Source organism: Dromaius novaehollandiae, chromosome 28 (assembly GCF_036370855.1).
Source record: "Dromaius novaehollandiae isolate bDroNov1 chromosome 28, bDroNov1.hap1, whole genome shotgun sequence".
In the NCBI taxonomy this organism is placed as follows: domain Eukaryota; kingdom Metazoa; phylum Chordata; class Aves; order Casuariiformes; family Dromaiidae; genus Dromaius; species Dromaius novaehollandiae.
In genome coordinates, this window is record NC_088125.1 from 2,816,086 (window position 1) to 2,843,733 (window position 27,648).

General features: G+C 68.6%; 1 protein-coding gene across 4 annotated transcripts; it reads right to left on the reverse strand.

The window, feature by feature from the left end:
• Positions 1-48: 48 nt before the first annotated feature.
• NCKAP1L (NCK associated protein 1 like) lies at positions 49-24,969 on the reverse strand. Of its 4 annotated transcripts, none has more exons than XM_064498469.1 (31): positions 24,846-24,969; positions 23,908-24,018; positions 22,567-22,659; positions 22,425-22,481; positions 21,529-21,671; positions 19,909-19,999; positions 19,700-19,837; positions 19,554-19,602; positions 18,181-18,337; positions 16,999-17,055; positions 16,796-16,892; positions 15,363-15,472; positions 14,221-14,353; positions 14,015-14,096; positions 13,286-13,344; positions 11,728-11,873; positions 10,600-10,732; positions 10,110-10,229; positions 9,267-9,406; positions 8,738-8,869; positions 8,414-8,632; positions 7,113-7,243; positions 6,047-6,144; positions 5,148-5,241; positions 4,662-4,744; positions 4,449-4,529; positions 3,270-3,363; positions 2,544-2,660; positions 1,897-2,006; positions 652-741; positions 49-305 (listed from the first exon to the last, which is right to left on the reverse strand). In XM_064498469.1, the coding sequence occupies exons 1-31, from the start codon at positions 24,945-24,947 to the stop codon at positions 180-182; spliced, it is 3,393 nt and encodes a 1,130-aa protein (XP_064354539.1). In that variant the 5' UTR covers positions 24,948-24,969; the 3' UTR covers positions 49-179. The 4 variants fall into 4 exon arrangements, with proteins under 4 accessions (XP_064354539.1, XP_064354541.1, XP_064354538.1 ...); XM_064498471.1 differs by having other exon boundaries at positions 11,728-11,783; positions 14,221-14,356; XM_064498468.1 differs by having other exon boundaries at positions 14,221-14,356.
• Between the last annotated feature and the right edge of the window lie 2,679 nt (positions 24,970-27,648).

A 27,648-nucleotide genomic window follows, 5' to 3' on the forward strand; every position in this document is an offset into this window, starting at 1 on the left:
GCTGGGTGCAAGGGTGCCAGGTGGGTGCTGGATGGGCGCGTGGGTGCCGGGTGGGCGCGAGGGTGCCGGGTGGGTGCCGGATGGGCGCGCGGGTGCCGGGTGGGTGCGAGGGTGCCGGGTGGGTGCCGGGTGGGTGCGCGGGTGCCGGCTGGGTGCCGGCTGGGCGCGCGGGTGCCGGCTCAGTGCGAGGGCACCCTGCCCAGCAGGTTCTCCCGGCACACCTCGCGGTAGGCGTTGCGGAGCAGGACGTAGGGGAAGCAGGTCTCCAGCATGTCGACCGTCAGGAAGGACGACTCCGCCACGAGCTGGAGCGGGACGAGGAGGGGGGACACGGCGTCAGGACCCCCCTCCCTGGCACAGGCCGCCCTCCGCCGCGCCTCAGTTTCCCCCTTCGCCAGAGAGGGGGGACGAGGCCGGGACGGGACCCCCGGAGGCGGCAGCCCCCCCTTCCCCGGCTGCCTGCGCCCGAGCTGCAGATCGCAACATTTGCATTTAAATTGCTTTTGCAGCGCGGGCGCTCGCTGCCTGCATACCAATCCGTCCCCCCCCAGCGCGGCCGTGTCCCCGCGTGGTCCCCTGCCCGCGGGGGACGGATCAGCGGGGAGGCCAGCGGCGGTGGGGGGCAGCCCCCCGCGCCCCGCCGGCACTCACCAGCTGCAGGAGCAGGGCGACGGAGTCGCGGTTCCTGGCGCGCAGCTTGTCCGTCTCCTGTCCCAGCTGCAGGAGGCTCACGGAGGCCAGCTGCAGGACGGAGGCCGCTCAGGGCCCCGCGGGCGCCGGGGCAGGGGGCCGCGGGTGGTGGGGACAGGGGATCGGGAGGTTTGGGGACAAGGCAGGGCACTGGGCACGCTCGGGTGGCCCCAGGAGGGTGGCTGCCCCGTGACGATGGCCAACCCAGGATGAGGACACCCCCAGGATGATGCCCACCCCAGGACGATGGCCACCCCAGGGCGATGCCCACCCCAGGATGATGCCCACCCCAGGATGATGCCCACCGCAGGACAATGCCCACCCCAGGATGATGCCCACCCCAGGATGATGCCCACCCCAGGACAATGCCCACCCCAGGATGATGGCAACCCCAGGACAATGCCCACCCCAGGACAATGCCCACCCCAGGGTGGTGCCCACCCCAGGACAATGGCCACCCCAGGATGATGCTCACCAGGACGATGGCAACCCCAGGATGATGCCCACCCCAGGATGAGGACACACCCAGGACAATGGCCACCTCAGGATGATGCCCACCACAGGACAATGGCCACCCCAGGATGATGCCCACCCCAGGACAATGGCCACCCCAGGACAATGGGCACCCCAGGATGAGGACACCCTCAGGACGATGCCCACCCCAGGGTGGTGCCCACCCCAGGACGATGGCCACCCCAGGATGATGCTCACCAGGACGATGGCAACCTCAGGGTGAGGACACCCTCAGGATGATGCCCACCCCAGGATGATGCCCACCGCAGGACAATGGCCACCCCAGGACAATGACCACCCCAGGACGATGGCAACCCCAGGATGATGCCCACCCCAGGATGGTGCTCACTCCAGGATGGTGCCCAACCCAAGACAACGCCCTCCACATGATGGTACCAACCCCAGGATGATGCTCAACCCAAGGCAATGGCCACCCCAGGATGGTGCCCAGCTCAGAATGGTGCCCACCGCGAGATGATGCCCACCGCAGGACGATGCCCACCCCAGGACGATGGCAATCCCAGGGCGATGCTCGCCCCGGGATGGTCCCCACCCCAGGACAATGGCCACCCCAGGACGATGCCCACCCCAGGATGGTGCCCACCCCAGGATGATGCCCACCGCAGGGTGGTTCCCCCCCCAGGATGGTGCCTGCCCCAGGCTGGGCACAGCCGCGTCCCCAGCCGCTCTCACCAGCAGGAACTCCTTGAGGTGGGTCTCGATGTTCTTGTTGTGGATGGTGAAGAGCGCGGCCGACACGTGGATGATGGCCTTGGCCAGGCAGTGGATGTTGTTGTTGTAACCTGGGGACAGAAAGCAGATGACATCAGGGGTCCTGCTGGCACGGGGACCTCCCTGTTCCAGTGTCCCCTGGCTGCAGTTATAGGGCCCTGGCCCTGCTCCAAAGCAGGTGACATCAGGGGTCCTGCTGGCACGGGGACCCCCCTGTTCCAGTGTCCCCTGGCTGCAGTTATAGGGCCCTGGCCCTGCTCCAAAGCAGGTGACATCAGGGGTCCTGCTGGCACGGGGACCCCCCTGTTCCAGTGTCCCCTGGCTGCAGTTATAGGGCCCTGGCCCTGCTCCAAAGCAGGTGACATCAGGGGTCCTGCTGTCCCGGACTCCTGCTGTCCCCACTCTCCCTCAGACATGACTATGGGGCACAGCCAGCCTCGGGGGTCACAGACACGTGGGGCCAGCGTGACACACGCGAGAGCTGGCTCAGCCCTGTCCCCCCCGGGTGGACAAGCCACCGCGGGACCAGCAGGGCTCACATCCGCACGTGGTGCCACCAGGATCGGGGCCACCGCCGGGATCGGGGCCACGGCCACGGCCACGCTTACCGTCCGTCTCGGTGTTGTAGATGGAGGCAGGGTCGGTGGCCAGGAGGGGCAGGGACACGGCCACGAAGACCAGGAGCAGGCAGGCCACCTTGTAGTCCTCCTCCGGGGACAAGCCGTCTGCCAGGGAGGGAGGTGACACTAGGTGGGGGCCCAAAGAGGGGACCCGGGGGGGGTCCCAGGGAGGTGACACAGGGTGGGGGGCCCAGGGAAGGGCTTGGGGTGTCCTAGGGAGGTGGCATGGGGTGGGAGGTCCAGGGAGGGGACCCGGGGGGGGTCCCAGGGAGGTGACACAGGATGGGGGTCCCAGGGAAGGGCTTGGGGTGTCCCAGGGAGGTGACACAGGGTGGGGTTCCCGGGGAAGGGCTTGGGGTGTCCCAGGGAGGTGACGTGGGGTGGGAGGTCCAGGGAGGGGACTCAGGGGGTCCCAGGGAGGGGACACAGAGGGTCCTACGGAGGTGACACCAGGCAGGGGCCCAGGGAAGGGACCCAGGTGGTCCAGGGGAGGTGACAATCAGCAGGGACCCAGGGAGGGGACACGAGAGGTGACACGGGGTGGAGGGGTCCCAAAGGGACAACCCAGGGCAGGCAATCGCAGGGAAGGGACCCGGGGTGGGGGGGTCCTAGGAGGTTCCCAAGGGAGGGTGTCAGGGACAGTCACCCCCGGACATATGGGCACCCCGATCCCCCGCCAGCGCCCGCCCCGAGGCCCCCGCGGCCCCCCGGTACCCGTCTTGCTGCCGGCGAGGACGTTCACCAGCGCGGGGTCGATCTCGCACGGGATCCCCGCGGCCGAGGCCAGCTCGAAGATGCTCAGGGTGACCTGGGGGGGGACGGGGACGCGCCAGGCTCAGGGCCGGGCACCCCGGGGTGCCAGGGCAGGGGCACCAGGGCTGGGGTCCCCCCGGGGCCTGGCAGGGCAGCGGGGCTCGGTGGTCACAGCAGGGGCTGGGCGCGTTTGGAGGGACGAAGCAGAGGCTGGGACGCAGCAGAGCTGGGGGGACCCGAGGTGCAGAAGTGCGTGGGGACCCCGGGGCGCAGCCACGCAGAGGGGGACCCTAAGGGGCACGCATGCACCAGGGGACCCCGGGGCGTAGTGGTGCCCAGGGGGACCTCGGGGTGCAGCCAGGCACGGGGACCCCAGGGTGCCGTCTGCACGCAGGGCGCCCGCATTACGGTGCCCACGGGGCCACCGTGCCACATGCCAGGCCACGAGCTGTGTGCGTGGGGGCCCTGCTGTGTCCCGGGCGCTGCTGGCAGTGCCACGCGGTGCCATGCAATGCCACGCGGTGCCATACAGTGCCACGCAAGGCCATGCAGTGCCACCCAGGGCCACACAGTGCCATGCAATGCCACGCAGTGCCACACAGTGCCATGCAGTGCCACACAGTGCCATGCAAGGCCATGCAGGGCTACACCGTGTCATGCAATGACATGCAGCGTCACAAAGTGCCATGCAAGGCCATGCAGTGCCACGCAATGCCACTCAGTGCTACGCAATGCCACGCGGTCCCATACAGTGCCACGCAGTGCCACGGGGTGCCACGCAGTGTCACACAGTACCATGCAGTGCCACACAGTGCCACGCAGTGCCATGCAATGCCACACAGTGCCACACAGTGCCGTGCAAGGCCATGCAGTGCCACACAGTGCCATGCAATGCTGTACACTGCCACCCAGGGCCACTTGATGCCACACAGTGCCATGCAGTGTCACACAGTACCATCCAAGGCCATGCAAGGCCATGCAGTGCCACGAAATGCCACTCAGTGCTATGCAATGCCACGCGGTCCCATACAGTGCCACACGGTGCCACGCAGTGTCACACAGTGCCACGCAGTGCCACACAGTACCGTGCAAGGCCATGCAGTGCCACGCAGTGCCATGCAACGCCCCGGCCGCGCCCACCTGGATGTCGGTGTCGGGGGTGACGACGTCCGTCAGACACTCGATGGGGCCCATCAGGAAGGGGCAGTGGTGGGAGAAGACCTGCAGGGAGAGGGGGTGACCCCGGTGAGGGGCGCGGAGGCGGGCAGCGGTGCGCCACCCCGGCCCCCGCCCACGGGGACACCCCCACCCACGGGGACACCCCCACCCGCGTCCCCCACCCGCAGCACCCACCTCTCGCAGGCCCTGCTGTGCCATGGCGCGGAAGCTCAGGATCTCGCCGATGATGGTCATGCGCTTCAGCACGTTGTCGGTGGCTGCAGGAGGAGGGGGCTCAGCAGGGCCGTGCACACGCGCGTGCGAGCGTGCACGCGTGCAAGCATATGTGTGTGCATGCACGGGTCTACGTGCACACACGTGTCAGCACGAGTGCAAGGCTGCAGGTGCGTATGTGAGCGTGCACTTGCACACGCATGCATGTGCGTGCAAAAATGTTCCTCTACGTGTGAGAGCATGCTTGCACAAGCATGCGTGTGCACATGCGCTTGTGAGTGTGTGTGCATGTGCGTGCACACGGGTGTGGATCCGTGCGGGTGCATCTTCACGTGCTTTGCAGGTAGCTGGATATGCGTCTGTGTGCACGCGTGCACATGCGTGTGTGCGTGTGCGTGTGTGCCCGCGTGTGCACGCGCGTGTGCCACCCGCGGTGCCCAGACTCACAGGTCAGCCGGGGCAGCAGAGCCGCCATCTGCTCGGGCTTGCAGGAGTTGGCGCGCAGCTGCACCAGCGTGTCCATGTTCTCGGTGACCAGCTTCTGCAGGGGACGCGGGGCTGGTGGCACCGGGGACGCGGCACCCCCGGCACCCAGGAGTCCTGGCCCCTCGCGTCCCGCTGGCCCAAGGTGTGTCCCCGCCTGCCCCGCCACGCCGTGGCTCCAGCACCCAGTCCCAGCACCCACTGCCCGGATCCAGCACCTAGACCCAGCACCTAGACCCAGCACCCAGCTACAGCACCCAGTGCCCAGATCCAGCATGTAGATCCACCATCCAGCCCCAGCACCCAGCTACAGCACCCAGTGCTCGGATCCAGCACCTAGACACAGCACCCAGCTACAGCACCCAGTCCCAGCACCCAGTCCCAGCACCCAGTGCCTGGATCCAGCCACCTAGACCCAGCACCCAGCTCCAGCACCCAGTCCCAGCACCCAGTGCTCAGATCCAGCACCTAGACCCAGCACCCAGCTCCAGCACCCAGTCCCAGCACCCAGTGCTCAGATCCAGCACCTAGACACAGCACCCAGCTCCAGCACCCAGTCCCAGCACCCAGTGCTCAGATCCAGCACCCAGTACCAGCACCCAGCTCCAGCACCCAGTGCCTGGATCCAGCACCTAGACCCAGCACCCAGCTCCAGCACCCAGTCCCAGCACCCAGTGCTCAGATCCAGCACCTAGACCCAGCACCCAGCTCCAGCACCCAGCCCCAGGACTCAGTGCTCGGATCCAGCACCTAGACCCAGCACCCAGCCCCAGCACCCAGCCCCAGCACCTGACCCCAGGACCCAGACCCTGCACCCGGCTCTGGCACCCAGCGCCGGCGCCCGGCTCCCGCGCCAGCCCTACCTTCAGCTCCCCGACCTGGGAGCCCACGTGCCACATGAGGTTGTCGCTCAGGAACTTCATGCCGTACGGCCCGATGAGCTCGGCCAGCGCCCGCATCTCTGTGAGACGGGGATGTCACGGGGGGACAGCCCGCGGGTGTCCCCGCGACATCCACGCTGTGCCCTGCAGCATCCCTGTGACACCCCCAGCGTGTCCCCGCAGCATTCCCATGACATCCCTGCTGCATCCCCACAGCATCCCTGCGACGTCCCCATAGTATTCCTACGATGTCCCTGCTGCGTCCCCACAACAACCCCGCAACGTCCCCACCACGTCCCCGCAGCATCCCTGCTGCATCACCACAGCATCCCCATGACGTCCCCACAACGTCCCCGCAGCATCCCTGCTGCATCACCACAGCATCCCCATGACGTCCCCACAATGTCCCCACGACGTCCCCGCAGCATCCCTGCTGCATCACCACAGCATCCCCATGACGTCCCCACAATGTCCCCACCACGTCCCCACCACGTCCCCACAGTGTCCCCGCAGCATCCCTGCTGCATCCCCACGGCGTCCCCACAGCGTCCCTGCTGTGTCCCTGCAGCATCCTCGCAACATCCCCACTGTGTCCCCACGACATCCCCGCAACGTCCCCACTGTGTCCCTGCAGCATCCCCCATAATGTCCCCGCTGTGTCCCCATGACATCCCCGCGATGTCCCCACTGTGTCCCTGCAGCATCCCTGCGACGTCCCCACTGTGTCCCCATGACATCCCCACGATGTCCCCACTGTGTCCCTGCAGCATCCCCCGTAATGTCCCCGCTGTGTCCCTGCAGCATCCCTGCAATGTCCTAGCTATGTCCCCCACAATATGTCTTCTGCATCCCCACGGCATCCCCGCGACATCCCCACTGTGTCCCCATGACATCCCCGTGACGTCCCCGCAGCATCCCTGCTGCAGCCCCACAGTGTCCCCTTGATGTCCCTGCTGCATCCCCACAGCATCCCCACAGCGTCCCCACGGTGTCCCCACAGCATCCCCAAGGCGTCCCCGCAGCGTCCCCACGGCCCGGCGGCCCTCACCGGAGACGTCGGAGAACTCGGCGGCGGAGAAGGCCGGCTCGCCCTCGCGCGGCACCGTGGCGAAGGCCTGCAGGGCGGGTGCCAGGACGATGGCCCCCGTGCTGGCCTGCCGCAGCAGCGCCTCCAGGTACCTGCGGCACCCACGGCACTGGCACCCACGGCACCGGCACCCACGGCACCAAGACCCACGGCACCACTGGACCTGTGGCACCAGCATCCAAGCCACCAGCACCCACAGCACTGCAGGACCCATGGCACTGGGACCCACGGCACCAAGACCCACGGCACCAGCATCCAAGCCACCAGCACCCACAGCACTGCAGGACCCATGGCACTGGGACCCACGGCACCAAGACCCACGGCACCAGCATCCAAGCCACCAGCACCCACAGCACTGCAGGACCCATGGCACTGGGACCCACGGCACCAAGACCCACGGCACCAGCATCCAAGCCACCAGCACCCACAGCACTGCAGGACCCATGGCACTGGGACCCACGGCACTGCAGGACCCATGGCACTGGCACCCACAGCACCAAGACCCACGGCACCACTGGACCCACGGCACCAGCCCCCCATGACACCAGCACCTGCGGCATCACAGCACCCACAGCTCTGGCACCCACAGCACCAAGACCCACTGCACCACAGGACCCACAGCACCAGCACCCATGACACCAGCACCCACAGCACTGCAGGACCCACAGCCCTGGCACCCACGGCACCAAGACCCATGGCACCACTGGACCCACGGCACCAGCACCCATGACACCAGCACCCACAGCACCGCAGGACCCATGGCACTGGCACCCACAGCACCAAGACCCACGGCACCACTGGACCCACGGCACCAGCACCCATGACACCAGCACCCACAGCACCGCAGGACCCACGGCACCGGCACCCACGGCACCAGCACCCACAGCACCACTGGACCCACGGCACCAGCATCCAAGCCACCAGCACCCACAGCACCGCAGGACCCATGGCACTGGCACCCACAGCACCAAGACCCACGGCACCACTGGACCCGCGGCACCAGCACCCATGACACCAGCACCCACAGCACCGCAGGACCCACGGCACCGGCACCCACGGCACCAGCACCCACAGCACCACTGGACCCACGGCACCAGCATCCAAGCCACCAGCACCCACAGCACTGCAGGACCCACGGCACTGGCACCCACGGCACCAAGACCCACGGCACCACTGCACCCACGGCACCAGCATCCAAGCCACCAGCACCCCCGGGGAGGGGACCCGGCGCCCCGGGGCCCCCAGCCCGGCCGAGCACCCACCAGTTGGTGTAGATGGTGGTGAGCGTCTGCTCGCCGGCGGCGTCGCGGGGCTGCGTCTGCTGCAGGAGGACGTTGCGGATGATGCGCCCCGTGTCCAGGCCCACGAACTGCCCCAGCGACTGGATGAAGGTCACGTAGGCGCCCAGCCCCGCCAGCACCTCCGAGGGCCGGGCCACCTCCTGCGTGGCCTGGCTGTAGCCCGCCATGGCCACGATGGCCCTGCGGGGACGGGACGGGGCTGCGCGAGGAGCCACGGCCAAGCATCCTCGCGGCAGCACCCGTGGCCCCCCACGGCCCCCCCACGGCCCCCGTGCGCGGTCCTACTTGGTGAACCGCGTCTCCAGGTGGCTGCTGAGGTACTCGGCCGGCGTCACCGTGTGCTCGAAGACGGTGAACTTGGGCACGTGGTTGAGGCTCAGCGACAGCTCGGCCAGCGTCAGGTGCAGCTTGTCCATGCTGGGGGGGACGAGGGCCGTGAGCCCCAGCCACGCCACGCCACAGCCCCGTCACCGCCGTGGGGGCGGCACCTCACACCCGGGGCACCCCATGGCCATGGATGTCACATCCATGCCGTACTCGTGTCACACCGTCGGCCACGCCACGGTCCCGCCGTGTCGTCGCTCAGGTCATGCTCGTGGCCGTGCCACGTTCCCACGTCTGCGCCCGTGTCACATGGACATCGCACCCGTGGCCACACCGTGCCCCCTCCCGCGGGTATGTCACCCCATGGCCGCCCGCGTCACCTGCATGTCCATGTCACACCGCACCTGCACCCAGCGCCTGGCGCTCACCACCCCCTGCCCACGGCCTCGCACTCCCGGCCCCACGCCCGCCCTCCTCTCCCTGCTCTCACTTGGTGGTCAGGGTGCGGTCCTTCCTCTGGCTCTCGGTCCCCGGCTTGTCCCTCTCGGGCTCCGCTTTCTTGGAGAGCTGCTTCGAGGCCTTCTTGTTGCGGGCCTTGCTGACGGTGGAGGCGCAGTGCTTGGGCAGCAGCTGCCGGCCAGGGGCAGCGGGTTACGCAGGCCGTGGCACCGAGGACAACCTGACCAGGGTCTTCGGGACCGGGGCCAGTCCCCAAGGTGGGAGCGGGGACATACCTAGGTCTTCCCCTCACCACGGCCTCTCCCGTGCCGAGGCCATGGAGACCATGGAGGCCGAAGAGGCCACAGAGGTCCTGGGGACACTGGGAGCCATGGAGGCCCTGGAGGCCATGAAGACCCCAAAGGCCACAGAGACCGTGGAGACCCAAAGGCCATGGACGCCCTGGAGACCGTGGAGGTCACAGAGAACCCAAAGGCCATGGAGACCCTGGAGGCCATGGAGAGCCTAAAGGCCTTGGAGACCATGGAGGTCACAGAGACCCCAAAGGCCACAGAGACCCTGAAGGACATGGAGAGCCCAAAGGCCATGGAGGTCATGGAGGTCATGGAGACCCCAAATGCTGTGGAGACCCTGGAGGCCATGGAGAGCCTAAAGGCCTTGGAGACCCTGGAGGCCATGGAGGTCACAGAGACCCCAAAGGCCACAGAGACCATGGAGACCCAAAGGCCATGGAGACCCTGGAGGTCACAGAGACCCCCAAAGGCCGTGGAGACCCTGAAGGACATGGAGGTCACGGAGACCCCAAAGGCCATGGAGACCCTGGAGGCCATGGAGGTCACGGAGACCCCAAAGGCGGTGGAGACCCAGCCCTCACCTTCTCGCTGAGGTTGTGCTGCTCAGCGCAGGCGTCCATGACGCAGGCGCTGGCCTGCCGGGCCATCTCCTCCAGGAACTTGTTGCACAGCCCCAGTGCAGTCGCCTTGAGGTGGGGATACTGCAGTGGGAGAGCCACCGCGCCGTCACCGCGTGGGCACCGCGCACGGCACGTGGCACCAGGTGCCGCAGGGCCACGGGCATGCTGGGCACCGTCCCTTCACCATCTGCCACCGTGTGCCACTGAGTCACGGACACGTTGGGCACACCCATAAGGTGCCACCGCACACGGCAGGGTCACGGCCGTGCGTGACACCGTTCCCCCATCACATGCCACCGCACACGGCCACCACAGCCATACCTGCCCCTTCCCTCCGCCCCACACGTCCCTGCCGCAGCCCCTCCGTAGGTGGCACGGCCACGGTGCCAGCCGTGCCCGGCCCGGTGCCCGTGGTGTCCCTGCGTCCCCTCCTCGCCCCCGCGGGACCCACCTCCTCCGGGCACATGGCGTGGTGGCAGCGGGAGAAGTGACCGCAGAGCAGGGGGAAGGCGATGCTGTAGCGCAGCATCGAGGGCTCCTCCATCGTGGCCGTGAACATCTTCTCCACGGGGCGAGGGTAGAAACTGCAGGCGTGGGGGACAGGAGAGAGGAGATCTGCCTTTCTGGCCGTGCAGGACGTGTTGGTGGCTCTGTCAGTGCCTCCCGTGCCACGTGCGTGTTGTCCCTGTCCCTGTGTCCGTGTGTGTGCCCCCAGGTCCGTGCGTGTCCCTGTGTCCGTGTCTGTGTCCCCATGTCCACCTGCATGTCCCTATGTCCGCCTTCCCATGCGTGTCTGCATGCATGTCCCCATGTCTGTGTCCGCATCCACGTCTGTGTCCCCACATCCATGTCCCCATGTCTGTGTCCGTGTCCCCATCTCTGTGTCCGCATCCACGTCTGTGTCCCCACATCCATGTCCCCATGTCTGTGTCCGTGTCCCTGGGTCCGTGTCCGCATCCACGTCTGTGTCCCCACATCCATGTCCCCATCTCTGTGTCCGTGTCCCCATCTCTGTGTCCGCATCCACGTCTGTGTCCCCACATCCATGTCCCCATGTCTGTGTCCGTGTCCCTGGGTCCGTGTCTGCATCCACGTCTGTGTCCCCACATCCATGTCCCCACGTCTGTGTCCGTGTCCCCATGTCTGTGTCCCCACATCCATGTCTGTGTCCCCACATCCATGTCCCCACGTCTGTATTCCCACACGTCTCCAGGTCCACGTCTTTGCCCCCGTGCCCACGTCCCCTTGTCTATATTCCCGTGGCACGTCTCCGTGTCCAGGTCTACGTCCCCACACCCACGTTTGTGTCCCCACGCCTGTGCATGTCCCCACGCCTGCGTCCGTCTGCCCTCACCCACGTCCCTATGCCACATCCGTGTCCTCAGGCTGTGCCGGTGTCCAGTCCCACCCCAACCCCGCCCGCCTTCTCCCATGGGTGACACGTCCCCCCACCGCCCCCCCCGTCCCCATCGCTCCAGCACATGGGGGCTGCAGGGGCAGGACGCGGCTCGGCCCCCCCCGCCATGGGTGACCCCAGCACCCTCGGGGAAACCGAGGCACGGCGGGCGCCTGCGCTCACCCCAGGTCGGAGAGGTCGGAGGCCTCGGCCAGCAGGTCCTCGAGGGCGTCGAGCAGCTTGGTGTGGAAGACGATGAGGTTCATCACGCGGCCCACGTCGGGGTTGGCGCCCAGCGGCAGGGGGGCCTTGGCCACGCTGGTGTAGGCCTGGGGGGCAGAGGGTCGGGGCAGAAGGGCAGGGGCCGTGGGACCACTGGGGCTGGCGGGGGGGCGGGGGGAGGAGGGAGGGGGCTGGGGACGGGGAGGGGGGCCGCAATGGTGCGGGGACAGCCATGGAGAAGGGGAAGGGAATGGGGACGGGGACGGGGACAGGGACAGGGACAGGGATGGGGACAGGTGGGGTCAGCAATGGAGAAGGGGAAGGGAATGGGGATGGGGACGGGGACAGGGACAGGGACGGGGACAGGTATGGGGACAGGTATGGGGACAGCAATGGAGAAGGGGAAGGGAATGGGGACAGGGACAGGGATGGGGACAGGGACGGGGACAGGTATGGGGACAGGTGGGGTCAGCAATGGAGAAGGGGAAGGGAATGGGGACGGGGACGGGGACAGGGACAGGGACAGGGATGGGGACAGGTGGGGTCAGCAATGGAGAAGGGGAAGGGAATGGGGACAGGGACGGGGACAGGGACAGGGATGGGGACAGGGATGGGGACAGGAATGGGATGAGGGCAGCAGTGGTGTGGGGACAGCCATGGAGAAGGGGAAGGGAATGGGGACAGGGACGGGGACAGGGACAGGGATGGGGACAGGGATGGGGACAGGTGGGGACAGTAATGGAGAAGGGGAAGGGAATGGGGACAGGGACGGGGACAGGGACAGGGATGGGGACAGGGATGGGGACAGGTGGGGACAGCAATGGAGAAGGGGAAGGGAATGGGGATGGGGACAGGGAGAGGGACAGGGATGGGGACAGGGACAGGAATGGGGACAGGTGGGGACAGCAATGGAGAAGGGGAAGGGAATGGGGATGGGGACGGGGACAGGGATGGGGACAGGGACAGGGATGGGGACAGGTGGGGTCAGCAATGGAGAAGGGGAAGGGAATGGGGATGGGGACAAGGAGAGGGACAGGGATGGGGACAGGAATGGGGACAGGTGGGGTCAGCAATGGAGAAGGGGAAGGGAATGGGGACAGGGATGGGGACAGGGACAGGGATGGGGACAGGTATGGGGACAGGTGGGGACAGCAATGGAGAAGGGGAAGGGAATGGGGATGGGGACAGGGAAAGGGTTGGGGACAGGGACAAGGATGGGGACAGGAATGGGATGAGGGCAGCAGTGGGGTGGGGACGGTGATGGAGAAGGGAAAGGAAATAAGGATGAGGACAGGGACAGGGATGGGGACAGGGACAAGGATGGGGATGGGGACAAGGACAGGAACGAGGATGGGGAAGGCCATGGAGAAGGGGAAGAGAATAGGGATGGGGACAGGGACAAGGATGGGCACAGGAACAGGGACGGGGATGGGGACAGCGACAGGGAAGGGAAGGAGGACAGGGACAGGGATGGGAGCGGGGATGGGGACAGGGACGAGGACAAGGGCGGGGACGGCACCTGCAGCCGGAACCAGTCCAGGCGGAGCGGCGCGAAGTCGAACGGCTCCTTGTCCTCCACTGCGGGGAACAGAGACGTGGGGAGACGCGGCCATGGCGGGGGGCCGGGGTGGGGGGCGCCAGACCGGGGGGGACGGTGTGGGGATGCTGATCTGGAGGTGTTGCTTGGGGGGGGGGGTAACAGTTTGGGGGTGCCAGGATGGTGGGTGCCAACTGGGGGGTGCCAATTTGGGGATGCCAGTCTGGGTGGTGCCAATTCAGGGGTGCAGTCTGAGGGTGTCAACCTGGGGGTGCCAATTTGGGGGTGCCAGGCTGGGGGTGTCAACTTGGGGGGTGTCAGTTTGGGGGTGCCAGGCTGGGGGTGCCAATCAGGGCGTCCAAGTTTGGGGGTGCAAGTCTTGGGGTGCCAGTCAGGGGTGTGCCAGTCTCGGGGTGCCAATCTCGGGGTGCCAGTTTGGGGGTGCAAGGCTGAGGGTGTCAATCAGGGGGTGCAAGTCTGAGGGTGTCAACCTGGGGGTGCCAATTTGGGGGTGCCAGGCTGGGGGTGCCAGTCTGGGGATGCTGCCCTGGCGGGGGGACAACCTGGAGGGGACCAGTTTGTGGGGCAGCCCCATGGCCGGTGACCACCCCCCAGGATCCACCGTCTCCCCGGTGGCCCAGCAAGCCAGGACACGGCCGGGGTGGTGGGACAGCGTGGGGACACCAGAGCACGGGGGGGACATCGCCCTACCTTGCTTGAGGGAGAGCGCGGAGAGGGAGCTGACGAAGGACGAGAGGATGATGGACTCCTCCTCGGGGCACACGGAGAGGTTCTGGGGGCAGGCGAGGGCCAGGGGCTCAGGGCGCGGGGACGCCCACGGGGCAGCCCCACGGCGGGACGGGGGTGCCACCGCCACCCCCTTCCTGCCCCCCCAGGGCCGCGAACGGCGCCGGTACCTGGATGACGTCGCTGAGCACCAGGGCGTCGAAGCGGGCCAGGTACTGGACGTGGTAGCGCTGGAGCACCCCGGCCCGCCGGCGCACCAGGGCCCGCAGCTGCTCCATGAGGAAGAGCAGCTCGGCCACGTGGCTGCTGCCCCAGCCACCGTCAGGGCCACCGAGGCCACCGCCGGGGGCCATCAAACCCCCCCAGTGCCACCAGTGCCCAATGACCCCCCCAGTGCCACCAATGTCCACTAACCCCTACCAGGTGCCACCAGTGTCCGACAAATCCCACCAGGACCCAAGGAACCTCCCAGTGCCACCAGTGCCCAAGGAACCTCCCGGTGCCACCAATGTCCACCAGCCCTCACCAGGTGCCACCAGTGTCCGACAAATCCCACCAGGACCCAACGAACCTCCCAGTGCCACCAGTGCCCAATGAACCTCCCGGTGCCACCAATGTCCACCAGCCCTCACCAGGTGCCACCAGTGTCCGACAAATCCCACCAGGACCCAATGACCTCCCCAGTGCCACCAATGTCCACCAACACCTACCAGGTGCCACCAGTGTCCAACAAATGCCCCCAGGACCCAATGACCCCTCCAGTGCCACCAGTGCCCAAGGAACCTCCCAGTGCCACCAATGTTCACCAACCTTCACCAGGTGCCACCAGTGTCTGACAAATCCCCCCAGGACCCAATGACCCCTCCAGTGCCACCAGTGCCCAATGAACCTCCCGGTGCCACCAATGTCCACCAACCCCTTCCAGGTGCCACCAGTGTCCAACAAATCCCACCAGGACCCAATGACCCCTCCAGTGCCACCAGTGCCCAAGGAACCTCCCAGTGCCACCAGTGTCCACCAACCCTCACCAGGTGCCACCAGTGCCCAATGAACCCTCCAGGACCACCAGTGCCTGATGACACCCCCCATTTCACCGGTGCCCACCAACCTCCCCAGGGGCCACCAGGGCCCACCAAAAGCCCCCAGTGCCACCAGAGCCCACCAAACCCTTAGGTGCCACCAGTGCCCACCAGAAGCGCCCAGTGCCCACCAGCCAGCCGTGCCCACTGCAGCCCGGCATTGCCCCACGGCAACCCCCTCGGCACGGCCCGTGGACGGGGCACCCCTGCAGGGACCCCGGCCCCCTGCCCACCTGTCCACGAAGTCCTCGGGCGTCTTGGTCTTGGTGACGTGCTCGGCGTGCCGCACCAGCCAGCTCACCTCGTCCCGGCAGAAGGAGAGCGCCATGAACACGAAGAGGGCCTGCCGGGGCCACCGCTTAGGGGCCACCGCGCCGGCACCCGCCACCCAGCCCTGCACCCGGTGCTGCACCCAGGCACCCCAACGCTGCACCCGGTGCTGCACCCAGCCCTGCACCCAGGTACCCCAACCCTGCGCCCAGCCCTGCACCCAGCCCCGGCACCCAGGTACCCCAACGCTGCACCCCGACCATGCGCCCAACCTCTGCATGCGACCCCTGCACCCTCCCCTGCACCCAGGCACCCGCTGCACCCAGACCTTGCATCCTGACCTCCCCCTGCACCCAGACCTCTGCATGCGACCCCAGCACACGGGCACCCACTGCACCCACATCCCACATGCAGGCACCCCCTTGCCCCCAGACACCCCTGCACCCCAAACCCTGCACCCCAAAGCCTGCACCCAGACCAGGCACCCAAATGCTGCATGTGACCCCTGCACACTTGCACCCACCAGACCCACACCCTGCACCCAGGCACCCCTAACCCTGCACCCCAACCATGCACCCAACCTCTGCATGTGACCCCTGTCCCCTCCCCTGCACCCAGGCACCCGCTGCACCCAGACCTTGCATCTTGACCCCCCCCTGCACCCAGATCATGCGCCCAACCTCTGCATGCGACCCCAGCACCCTCCCCTGCACCCAGGCACCTGCTGCACCCCAAACCCTGCACCCAGACCAGGCACCCAAATGCTGCATGCAATCCCTGCACACAAGCACCCATTGCACCCACACCCTGCACCCAGGCACCCCTGCATCCCCAACCCTGCACCCAGACCATGCGCCCAACCTCTGCATGCGACCCCTGCACCCTCCCCTGCACCCAGGCACCCGCTGCACCCAGACCTTGCATCCTGACCCCCCCTTGCACCCAGACCATGCACCCAAATGCTGCATGTGATCCCTGCACACAAGCACCCACACCCTGCACCCAGGCATCCCTGCATCCCCCAACCCTGCACCCAGACCGTGCACCCAACTGCTGCGCACACCCCCTGCTCCCCAACACCCCCTGCACCCACCCCTGCGCCTAGACCAGCACCCAGAGCCTGCACCCGATCCTGCACCCAGGCACCCCCTTGCTCCCAGGCACCCCCTGCACCCCAAACCCTGCACCCAGGCACCCCCTTGCTCCCAGGCACCCCCTGCACCCCAAACCCTGCACCCAGGCACCCCCTTGCTCCCAGGCACCCCCTGCACCCCAAACCCTGCACCCAGGCACCCCCTTGCTCCCAGGCACCCCCTGCACCCCAAACCCTGCACCCAGGCACCCCCGCGCCCGAGCCCCGGCCACCCTCGCCCCCCCCCCCGCGCCCCGCGCTCACCTTGGGCCCCAGCAGCCCGGGCTGGTCGGCCAGCAGCGCCTCGAGCTCCCGCAGCGCCCCGCGCAGATACGCCCGCCGGCCCCGGTGCAGGGCCCCGCTGCGAGGGCAGCGTGGGGTCAGGCGCGGCGTCACCCGCTCGCGCCCCCCCGGCACCCTGCAGGACCCCCCACCCAGACCCGCTGGCCCCCGGCCGAGCGCCCGACCTGTGAGCCACGGCGTGCTCCTTGCACTCCTTGAGGTCGGCCACCCGCTTCCCGTAGCTGCCAGGGGGAGAGGGGGGCAGCGCCGCATGGCACCCGGGCACGGCACCCCGCACGGCACCCGTGCACCGCGGCACCCCCGCACGGCACCCGTGCACCCATGCACAGCACCCATGCACTGTGGCACACACGCACGGCACCTCGCACAGCGCCCGTGCACCATGGCACACGTGCATGGCACCCCACACAGCACCCATGCACCCGTGCGTGGCACCTGCACAGCACCCATGTACTGTGGCACCCGTGCACCACAGCACCCATGCACGGCACCAATGCACAATGCGCAGCCGCAGCACCCGGCACAGTCCCAGCACAGCTCCAGCACCCAGTACAGCCCCAGCAGCCAGCATGGTCCCAGCACCCAGCACAGGTCCCAGCACCCAGCACCCAGCACCCAGCATGACTCCAGCACCTGGCACAGTTCCCAGCACCCAGCACAGTCCCAGCACCCAGCATGGTCCCAGCACAGCCCCAGCACCCAGCACCCGGCACAGCCCCAGCACCCAGCACAGCTCCAGCACCCAGCACGGTCCCAGCACCAAGCACCAAGCACAGCCCCAGCACCCAGAACAGTCCCAGCACAGTTCCCAGCACCCAGCACGGTCCCAGCACCCAGCACAGCCCCACAAACCCAGCACAACCCCAGCACCCAGCACAGTCCCAGCACCCAGCACCCAGCACCCAGCACAGCCCAGCACCCAGCACAGCCCCAGCACCCAGCACAGCTCCAGCACCCAGCACCCAGCACCCAGCACAGCTCCAGCACCCAGCACAGCCCCAGCACCCAGCACCCAGCATGGTCCCAGCACCCAGCACAGCTCCAGCACCCAGCACAGCCCCAGCACCCAGCACCCAGCACCCAGCACAGCTCCAGCACCCAGCACAGCCCCAGCACCCAGCACCCAGCATGGTCCCAGCACCCAGCACAGTCCCAGCACCCAGCACCCAGCACCGTTCCCAGCACCCAGCACAGTCCCAGCACAACCCCAGCACCCAGCACCCAGCACAGCCCCAGCTCCCAGCACAACCCCAGCACCCAGCACCCAGCACCCAGCACAGCCCCAGCACCCAGCACCCAGCATGGTCCCAGCACCCAGCACCCGGCAGGGCCGGCGTGGCCGTTACCCCTTGAGGCTGCCGAGCAGCTCCTCGGTGACCTTGTGCACGGCGAGGGCCTCGTCGCGCACGAGGGTGACGTGCAGGGAGCCCTGCAGCGCCAGCCGCCACAGCTCCAGGCACTGCGGGGACGTCCCCAGCGCCCCCGGGCACGCCAGGAACCCCACTGCGGGCACAGCGTCACCCGCTGCCACCGCCACCGGCGCCCGGCCAGCCCACGGGCACGGACCGGGGCCAGGGGCCGCGTAGCTGCAGGGGTTGGGTGCCCACGTGGCACTGGGGACGTGTGCCCCACCGGGTTGGGGACCGCGGGGACCACAGGGGTGGGAACATGTGCCGCGTGGCATGGGGACCATGTCCCCGGCAGGGTTGGGGACACGTGCCCACGTGGCATTGGGGACGTGTGCCCCACCAGGTTGGGGACTGCGTGGACCGCAGGGGTGGGGACACATGCCCGTGTGGCATGGGGACACATGCCATGCAGGGTTGGGGATGCATGCCCACGTGGCATGGGGACTATGTCCCCAGCAGGGTTGGGGACATGTGCCCATGTGGCATTGGGGATGCATGCCCTGCAGGGTTGGGGACATGTGGCCATGTGGCATGGGGACTGTGTGCCCTCAGGTTTGGGGACACATGCCCACGTGGCATTGGGGACACATGCCCAGAGGGTTGGGGACACCTGCCCGTGTGGTACAGGGACCACATGCCCAGAGGGTTGGGGACGTGTGCCCACATGGCACTGGGGACACATGTCCAGAGGGTTGGGGACACCTGCCCATGTGACATGGGGACCATGTGCCCAGAGGGTTGGGGACACCTGCCCATGTGGCACAGGGGACACATGCCCGGAGAGTTGGGGACGTGTGGCCACATGGCATGGGGACACATGCCCAGAAGGTTGGGGACACGTGCCCAGACGACTGGGGACATGTGTCCATGTGACATGGGGACCGCGTGCCCAGAGGGTTGGGGACACCTGCCCATGTGACACTGGGGACACGTGCCCAGAGGGTTGGGGACACCTGCCCATGTGGCATGGGGACCACTTGCCCAGAGGGTTGGGGACACCTGCCCATGTGGCACAGGGGACACATGCCCGGAGAGTTGGGGACGTGTGGCCACATGGCATGGGGACACGTGCCCAGAAGGTTGGGGACACGTGCCCAGACGACTGGGGACATGTGTCCATGTGACATGGGGACCGCGTGCCCAGAGGGTTGGGGACACCTGCCCATGTGACATGGGGACACGTGCCCAGAGGGTTGGGGACACGTGCCCGTGTGGCACTGGGGACACGCGCCCCGCGGGCTGGAGCAGTCTGGCCCCACGTCCCATCCGTGGGCCGAGCCGGGCGCCGAGGGGGCACCGCGGGGACTCACGGATGATCCAGCGCTCCATCACCTCCAGGGACAGGTACTCGCAGGCCATCTGGGGACACAGGCGTCACCGCGTCACCGCCACCCGCGAGCCGGGCCCGGTGGCCGTCCCCGGGCAGGGCGGCCGTCCCGGGGGCGGCGGCACTCACGGTGTCGGAGCTGGCGGGGCTCAGCATGGTGCCGGCGGAGCCGAGCAGGCTCAGGAGCTGGTCGCTGCGCCATTGCTCGGCCGCCTGGTTCCTCCGGGCGAAGAGGAAGTGCAGGGACAGCAGGGCGCTGGTGACGGCCTGGGGGGACGGGGGACGTCAGGGCGGCCCGGCGCAGCCCCCCGCGCGGCCCCCGCGAGCCCCCGGCCCACCTTGGTGTGCGGCCCGAACTCCTCCGCCAGCTTCTTGAGCGGGTGGTCGTACTCCAGCACCATCTGGCCCAGGCGGGCGAAGCTGGGGTCACTGCGGGGACGGCGAGGCGGGCGTTGGGGACAGTCCTCGGGGACTGCCCCGGAGGGGACGGGCCGTGGGGACTGTCCTCAGGGCCAGCCCTGGGGGGGACGGCCCGTGGGGATGGACCTTGGGGCCAGCTTCAGTGGGGATGGTCCATGGGGACGGTCCTTGAGGACTGCCCTGGTGGGGACGGTCCATGGGGACGGTCCATGGGGACGGACTTTGTGGCCAGTTCTGGTGGGGATGGTCCATGGGGATGGTCCTCGAGGACTGCCCCGATGGGGACGGTCCATGGGGACAGTCCTCAGGGACTGTCTGGGAGGGGACGGTCCCTGGGGATGAACCTTGGGGCCAGGTCTGGTGGGGATGGTCCATGGGGACGGTCCTCGAGGACTGCCCCGATGAGGACGGTCCATGGGGATGGACTTTGGGGTCATCCCTGGTGGGGACAGTCCATGGGGATGGACCTTGGGGCCAGACCCAGTGGGGATTGTCTATGGGGACAGTCCTCGAGGACGGCCCCGGTGGGGACGGTCCATGGGGATGGACTTTGGGGTCATCCCTGGTGAGGATGGTCTATGGGGACAGTCCCCAAGGACTGCCCCGGTGGGGACGGTCCATGGGGATGGACTTTGGGGTCATCCCCGGTGAGGATGGTCTATGGGGACAGTCCTCGAGGACGGCCCCGGTGGGGACGGTCCATGGGGATGGACTTTGGGGTCATCCCTGGTGGGGATGGTCTATGGGGACAGTCCTCGAGGACGGCCCTGGTGGGGACGGTCCATGGGGATGGACTTTGGGGTCATCCCTGGTGGGGATGGTCTATGGGGACAGTCCCCAAGGACTGCCCCGGTGGGGACGGTCCATGGGGATGGACTTTGGGGTCATCCCCGGTGAGGATGGTCTATGGGGACAGTCCTCGAGGACGGCCCTGGTGGGGACAGTCCATGGGGATGGACTTTGGGGTCATCCCTGGTGGGGACGGTCCATGGGGATGGACTTTGGGGTCATCCCTGGTGGGGATGGTCTATGGGGACAGTCCTCGAGGACGGCCCTGGTGGGGACAGTCCATGGGGATGGACCTCGGGGCCAGCTCTGGTGGGGACGGTCCTCAGGGACTGCCCCAGTGGGGACGGACCATGGGGACGGTCTTTAGGGACATCCCTGGTGGGGATGGTCCGTGGGGACAATCCTTGGGGACAGCCCCAACAGGGATGCTCCTCAAGGCCAGCCCTTGCGGCGACAGTCTGCGGGGCCAGTCCCTTTGGGGGTGGTCCGTGGGGACAGGCCTCGGGGACAGCCCCAGTGGGGACAGGCCTCGGTGTGGCCTGTGGGGCCGGTGCAGATGCAGACAAGCCGTGGGGCCAGCCCAGGCGGGGACAGACCTCGGAGCCAGCCCAGATGGGGATGAGCCGTGGGGCCAGCCCCGGTGGGGACGGTCCCTGGGGACAGCCCAGACGCGGACAACCCCGGGGCCGCCCCGGTGGGGCCAGGCCGTGGGGCCACCGCGGCAGCACGGGGGCCGAGCCGGAGCCCACCTGGTGCCGTGGATCATCTCGTGGGCGCAGTGGTACAGGCCGATGAGCACCCGGCGGTCCTCGGTGCGGGCCAGCAGCAGGATGAGGGACACGTAGGTGACAACCAGGTCCAGGTAGCTCTTGGTGAAGTCGTAGTTGACATTCTGGGGACGGGGCGGCCGTGAGCACCCGGGCACGGCTGCGGGGCCGTGGCACGTGGCGCGGGAGCAGGTTGCCCTCCCGGCACCCTCTGAGCACCCTGAGCACCCTCAGGGCACCCTCCGGTCACCCCAGGCACCCTCTGAGCACCCCGAGCATCGTCCGGGCACCTCGAGCACCCCAGGGCACCCTCCGGTCACCCCAGGCACCCTCTGAGCACCCCGAGCATCGTCCGGGCACCTCGAGCACCCCAGGGCACCCTCCGGTCACCCCAGGCACCCTCTGAGCACCCCGAGCATCGTCCGGGCACCTCGAGCACCCCAGGGCACCCTCCGGTCACCCCAGGCACCCTCTGAGCACCCCGAGCATCGTCCGGGCACCTCGAGCACCCCAGGGCACCCTCCGGTCACCCCAGGCACCCTCTGAGCACCCCGAGCATCGTCCGGGCACCTCGAGCACCCCAGGGCACCCTCCGGTCACCCCAGGCACCCTCTGAGCACCCCGAGCATCGTCCGGGCACCTCGAGCACCCCAGGGCACCCTCCGGTCACCCCAGGCACCCTCTGAGCACCCCGAGCATCGTCCGGGCACCTCGAGCACCCCAGGGCACCCTCCGGTCACCCCAGGCACCCTCTGAGCACCCCGAGCATCGTCCGGGCACCTCGAGCACCCCAGGGCACCCTCAGCAGCCCCTTGGGCACCTTCCTGGCACCCTGGAGCACCCCGAGCACCCCAGGGCCCCCCCGGGCCCCCACTCACGATGTCGAAGAAGCACTGGCTGGCGTCGATGGTGTTCAGCAGCTCGTAGACGTGGTCCTGGCGGGGAGGGGACGGGGGCCGTGTCACCGCCGTCCCCCCGGGCGGTCCCCCCCGCGCGGCCCCCGCGCCGCCCCCGGCTCACCCTGAACTCCAGCACGTCCACGAAGGAGTGGTAGAAGGGCCCCAGCGCCCGGGCGATGTCCCCCTTGTCCTTGTGCACCGGGCCCAGGTGTTGCTGCAGGGACACCCGGGGTGGGTGACACAGGGCGGGGGACAGGGGGGACACCCAGGGCAGGGGGACATGGGATGGGGGTGGTGGGGACACCCGGGGTGGGGGGACATGGGGCAGGGGATGGTGGGGACACCCGGAGTGGGGGGACATGGGGCAGGGGATGGCAAGGTGACATGGGATGGGGGTGGTGGGGACCCCCGGGGTGGGGTGACATGGGGCAGGGGATGGTGGGGACACCTGGGATGGGGTGACATGGGGCAGGGGATGGCAAGGTGACATGGGATGGAGATGGTGGGGACACCCAGGGCAGGGGGACATGGGATGGGGGTGGTGGGGACACCCGGGGTGGGGTGACATGGGGCAGGGGATGGTGGGGACCCCCGGGATGGGGTGACATGGGGTGGGGGATGGCAAGGTGACATGGGATGGGGGTGGTGGGGACCCCCGGGATGGGGTGACATGGGGCAGGGGATGGTGGGGACCCCCGGGATGGGGTGACATGGGGTGGGGGATGGCAAGGTGACATGGGATGGGGGTGGTGGGGACACCCAGGGTGGGGTGACATGGGGCAGGGGATGGCAAGGTGACATGGGATGGAGATGGTGGGGGCACCCAGGGCAGGGGGACATGGGATGGGGGTGGTGGGGACACCCAGGGTGGGGTGACGTGGGGCAGGGGATGGTGGGGACACCTGGGATGGGGTGACATGGGGCAGGGGATGGCAAGGTGACATGGGATGGGGATGGTGGGGACACCCAGGGTGGGGTGACGTGGGTCAAGGGACAGCAGGGACACCTGGGACGGGGTGATACGGAGTGGGGGACAGCGGGGAAACCTGGGGCAGGGTGACACAGGGCAGGGACGCTGGGGACACCTGGGGCAAGGTGACGTGGGGTGTGGGGTGGAGGGGACACCCAGGGTGGCGTGACACAGGGTGAGGGGCAGCAGGGCGACACGGGCTGGGGTCGGTGGGGCCACCCAGGATGGAGTGACATGGGGCATGGGACAGTGGGGTGGCACAGGGTGGGCGACAGTGGGGACACCCGGGGTGGGGTGACCCGGGGCAGGGGACACCAGGGTGACCTGGAGATGGGGATGGTGGGGACACCAGGGATGGGGTGACAGCAGAGACGCCCGGGGTGGGATGACACAGGGGGCAGTGGGGATACCGAGGGCAGGGGATGCTGGGGTGACACGGGGCAGGGGACAGCGGGGTGACGGGGGACAGGGGACGCCGGGGTGGCCCCTCACCGTGCCGCTGCGCACGTCCAGCTGGGGGAACTTCTTGTGGACGAAGCGGGCGCAGGGCTCCAGCGCTTTGTCCCCCAGCGGCGGTGGCCGCGTCCGCGGGTCGGCACAGCTCTGCGGCAGCCGCTCAGCCTGGCCCGAAGCCCCCCAGGCCGCCCCCAAAACCCAGCCCCGAGCAGCCCCAGCTCCGCAATCCCAGCAGCCCCCGGGCGCCTCTCGGCCCTCGCACCAGGAAGGGCCCAGGCGTCCGGGCGCCCGGCCCCTTTCTGCCCTGTTAGAGCCAGGCAAGGGGACCCAGGCGTCCGGGTCATCAACTCCTTCCCCCGCCCCAGGGGACCCAGGCGTCCGGGTCCCCAACCCCTTTCCACCACCCCGGGGGCCCAGGCGTCCGGGACTTGGCCCCACCCCCACCCCGGGGGGCCCAGGTGTCCTGGCTCGGCCCCACCCCCACCCCAGGGGACCCAGGCGTCCTGGTCCACAACCTCTTTCCCCCCAAGGGACCCAGGCGTCCTGGCTCGGCCCCACCCCCACCCAAGGGGGCCCAGGCGTCCTGGCTCAGCCACACCCCCATCCCAAGGGACCCAGGCGTCCTGGTCCCCAACCCCTTCCCCCACCCCAGGGGACCCAGGCGTCCTGGCTCGGCCCCACCCCCACCCCAGAGGGCCCAGGCATCCTGGTCCCCAACCTCTTTCCCCCCAAGGGACCCAGGCGTCCTGGCTCAGCCCCACCCCCACCCCAGGGGGCCCAGGCGTCCGGGTCCCCAACCCCTTTCCACCACCCTGGGGGCCCAGGCGTCCTCCCTCGGCCCCACTCCCGCCCCAAGGGACCCAGGCGTCCTGGCCCAGCTCCCGCCCCAAGGGACCCAGGCTTCCGAGACTCGGCCCCACCCCCACCCCAGGGGGCCCAGGCGTCCGGGCCGGGCGCCCCCACCCCGCCGCCACCTTCTTGATGTTGTAGATGCGGACGAGGACGCCGCGGCCCCGGTCGTTGAGGATCGTCAGCTTCTCGGCGAACTTGTGCTGGTAGACGGAGGGCAGCGTCATGGTGCGGCCCCCCGCGGCCCCCCGCGGCCCCCCGCCGTCCCCCGATGTCCCCACGGCCCCGGTCCCCCCCCCCGGCCCCGCCGCCAACTTCCCCTTCCTCTTCCTGGGCCGGGCGCCAGCGCCGCCCGCCGCGGCCACGTCACGCGGGACACGTCACGCCACGGGGCCGGGGCCACGACGTGCCGGCCGTGGGGACCGCCGCGGCCACGTGTCACCCGCGGGGGCCACGGAGCACCGGCCACGGCCACGTAACGCTGGCCACGGCCACGTGGCACCAACCACGGCCACGTGGCACCAGCCACGGTCACCTACCGCCGGCCTTGGCTAGGTGACACCAGCCGTGGCCTCGTAACGCTGGCCACGGCCACGTGTTGTTGGCCACGGCCACATGCCACGGGCACATAACGCTGGCCACGGCCTTATAGCGTTGGCCATGGCCACGTATGAAGTTGGTCATGGCCATGTGCCACCACCCATGGGCACGTAACGCTGGCCACGGCCTTATAGCGTTGGCCATGGCCACAGATGATGTTGGTCATGGCCAAGTGCCACCACCCATGGGCACGTAACACTGGCCACGGCCTTATAGCGTTGGCCATGGCCACATATGATGTTGGTCATGGCCATGTGCCACCAGACATGGGCACGTAACACTGGCCACGGCCTTATAGCGTTGGCCATGGCCACATATGATGTTGGTCATGGCCATGTGCCACCAGCCATGGGCACATAACGCTGGCCACGGCCTTATAGCGTTGGCCATGGCCACATACGATGTTGGTCATGGCCATGTGCCACATATGATGTTGGCCATGGCCACGTGCCACCGGCCACGGCCTTATAGCGTTGGCCGTGGCCACAGATGATGTTGGTCATGGCCATGTGCCACCACACATGGGCACGTGCCACCGGCCACGCAGCACCGGCCTTGGCTATGTGACAGCAGCCACGGCCTCCCAGCGCTGGCCACGGACACGTAACGGTGGCCAAGGTGCCAGCCACGGCCACATAATGTCACCCAGGGCCACGTAGCACCGGCCACGGCTGGGCCGGGGGGCTGCGCCGTGGGTCCCATGCTGTGGGTGCTGGACTATGGGAGCGGGGCTGTGGGTGCCATGTCGAGGGTGCCTAACCATGCGTGCCTGTCTGTGGGCACCCGTCCATGGGTGACATGCCATGGGTGCTGTGCCACGGGTGTCACCCCATGGGTGCCATGCTGTGGGTCCCATGCTGTGGGTGCTGGACTATGGGAGCTGGGCTGAGGGTGTCACGTTGAGGGTGCCCAACCGTGGGTGCCCACCTGCAGGTGCCATCCGTGGGTGCTATGCCATGGGTGCCCATCCATGGTGCCATCCATGGTGACATCCATGGGTGCCATCCCTGGGTGCCATCCACAGTGCCATCCATGGTGCCATCCCTGGTGACATCCATGGGTGCCATCCCTGGGTGCCATCCACAGTGCCATCCATGGGTGCCATCCATGGTGCCATCCATGGGTGCCATCCCTGGGTGCCATCCACAGTGCCATCCATGGTGACATCCATGGTGCCCATCCATGGTGACATCCATAGGCACCCATCCATGGTGACATCCATGTGTGTCCATCCATGGTGCCATCCCTGGTGCCACCCCTGGTGCCACCCTGGTTCCACACGCGGGCGGGGCCGGTGACACCACAGGGCACCGGGGTCCGTTGGCGGGCGGGGCCTCACGGTGGGTCACGGCCACGGCCACGGCCCCGGGACGGTGACATGGACCCGGCGCGGCTGCTCCAGTGCCCCTACGACCAGAGCCACCGGGTGCGGGCGTCCCGCTTCCCCTACCACCTCGTCAAGTGCCAGCGGGTGCGGGACGCGGGGACGCGGGGGGACACGGGGACGCGGGGGGACGCGGGGGGGATGGGGATGGGGGGCACGGGGATGTGGACAGGGACGGGGGCGTGGGGACACGGGGACGGGGGACATGGGGGGACACAGGGGAACACAAGAGGGATGGGGACAGGGGCCACAGGGACAGGGGGACACGGGGACAGGGGCCACGGGGATGGGGGGACATGGGGACGGGGGGACATGGGGATGGGGGGACACAGGGCTAGCTGGGGGGACGGGGGACACGAGGACACAGGGATGGGGGAACACAGGGACGGGCACTACAGGGACACGGGGATGTGGGGACACGTGGGGACAAGGGAGGACACGGGGGGATGGGCACAGAGGCTAGGCGGGGGGGACAGGGACAGGGGGACACAGGGACATGGGGACACGGGGACATGGAGACACAGAGGGACACAGAGGGACGGGGACATGGGAACAGGAGTCCAGGGGGACACAGGGATGGGGGGCCACGGGGACCACGGGGACACAGGGCCACGGGGGGACACGAGGACATGGGGACGGGGGGCCATGGGGACATGGGGATGGGGGGACATGGGGACAGGGGCCACAGGGACGGGGGCCACGGGGACCGGGGCTAGCAGGGGGGGACGGCAGCTAGCCGGGCACGGGACAGGGGACGCGGGGAGGGACAGGGCCAGCGGCCACGGCGCCGGCGTCCCCGCAGAGCCACGAGAAGGTGGCCCGGGCGCTGGCCACGTGTCCCCACAACGCCCGGCACAAGGTGCCGCGGGCCGAGCTGCAGAGCCACGCGGCCACCTGCGCCGACCGCCGCCAGCCCGAGCCCTGCCGCAGTGCGTGTCCCCCCC

Bases quoted from the DNA above. Each gene is read 5' to 3' on its own strand.
- NCKAP1L (XM_064498468.1), bottom strand. From the start codon at position 24,947: ATGACGCTGCCCTCCGTCTACCAGCACAAGTTCGCCGAGAAGCTGACG. The intron at 11,874-13,285 runs GTGCCGTCCCCG...TCTGCCCCCCAG, and splicing joins TGGACTGGTTCCGGCTGCAG to GCCTACACCAGCGTGGCCAA. The intron at 3,364-4,448 runs GTGGGCGCGGCC...GTCCCCCCCCAG, and splicing joins CCCCCGACACCGACATCCAG to GTCACCCTGAGCATCTTCGA.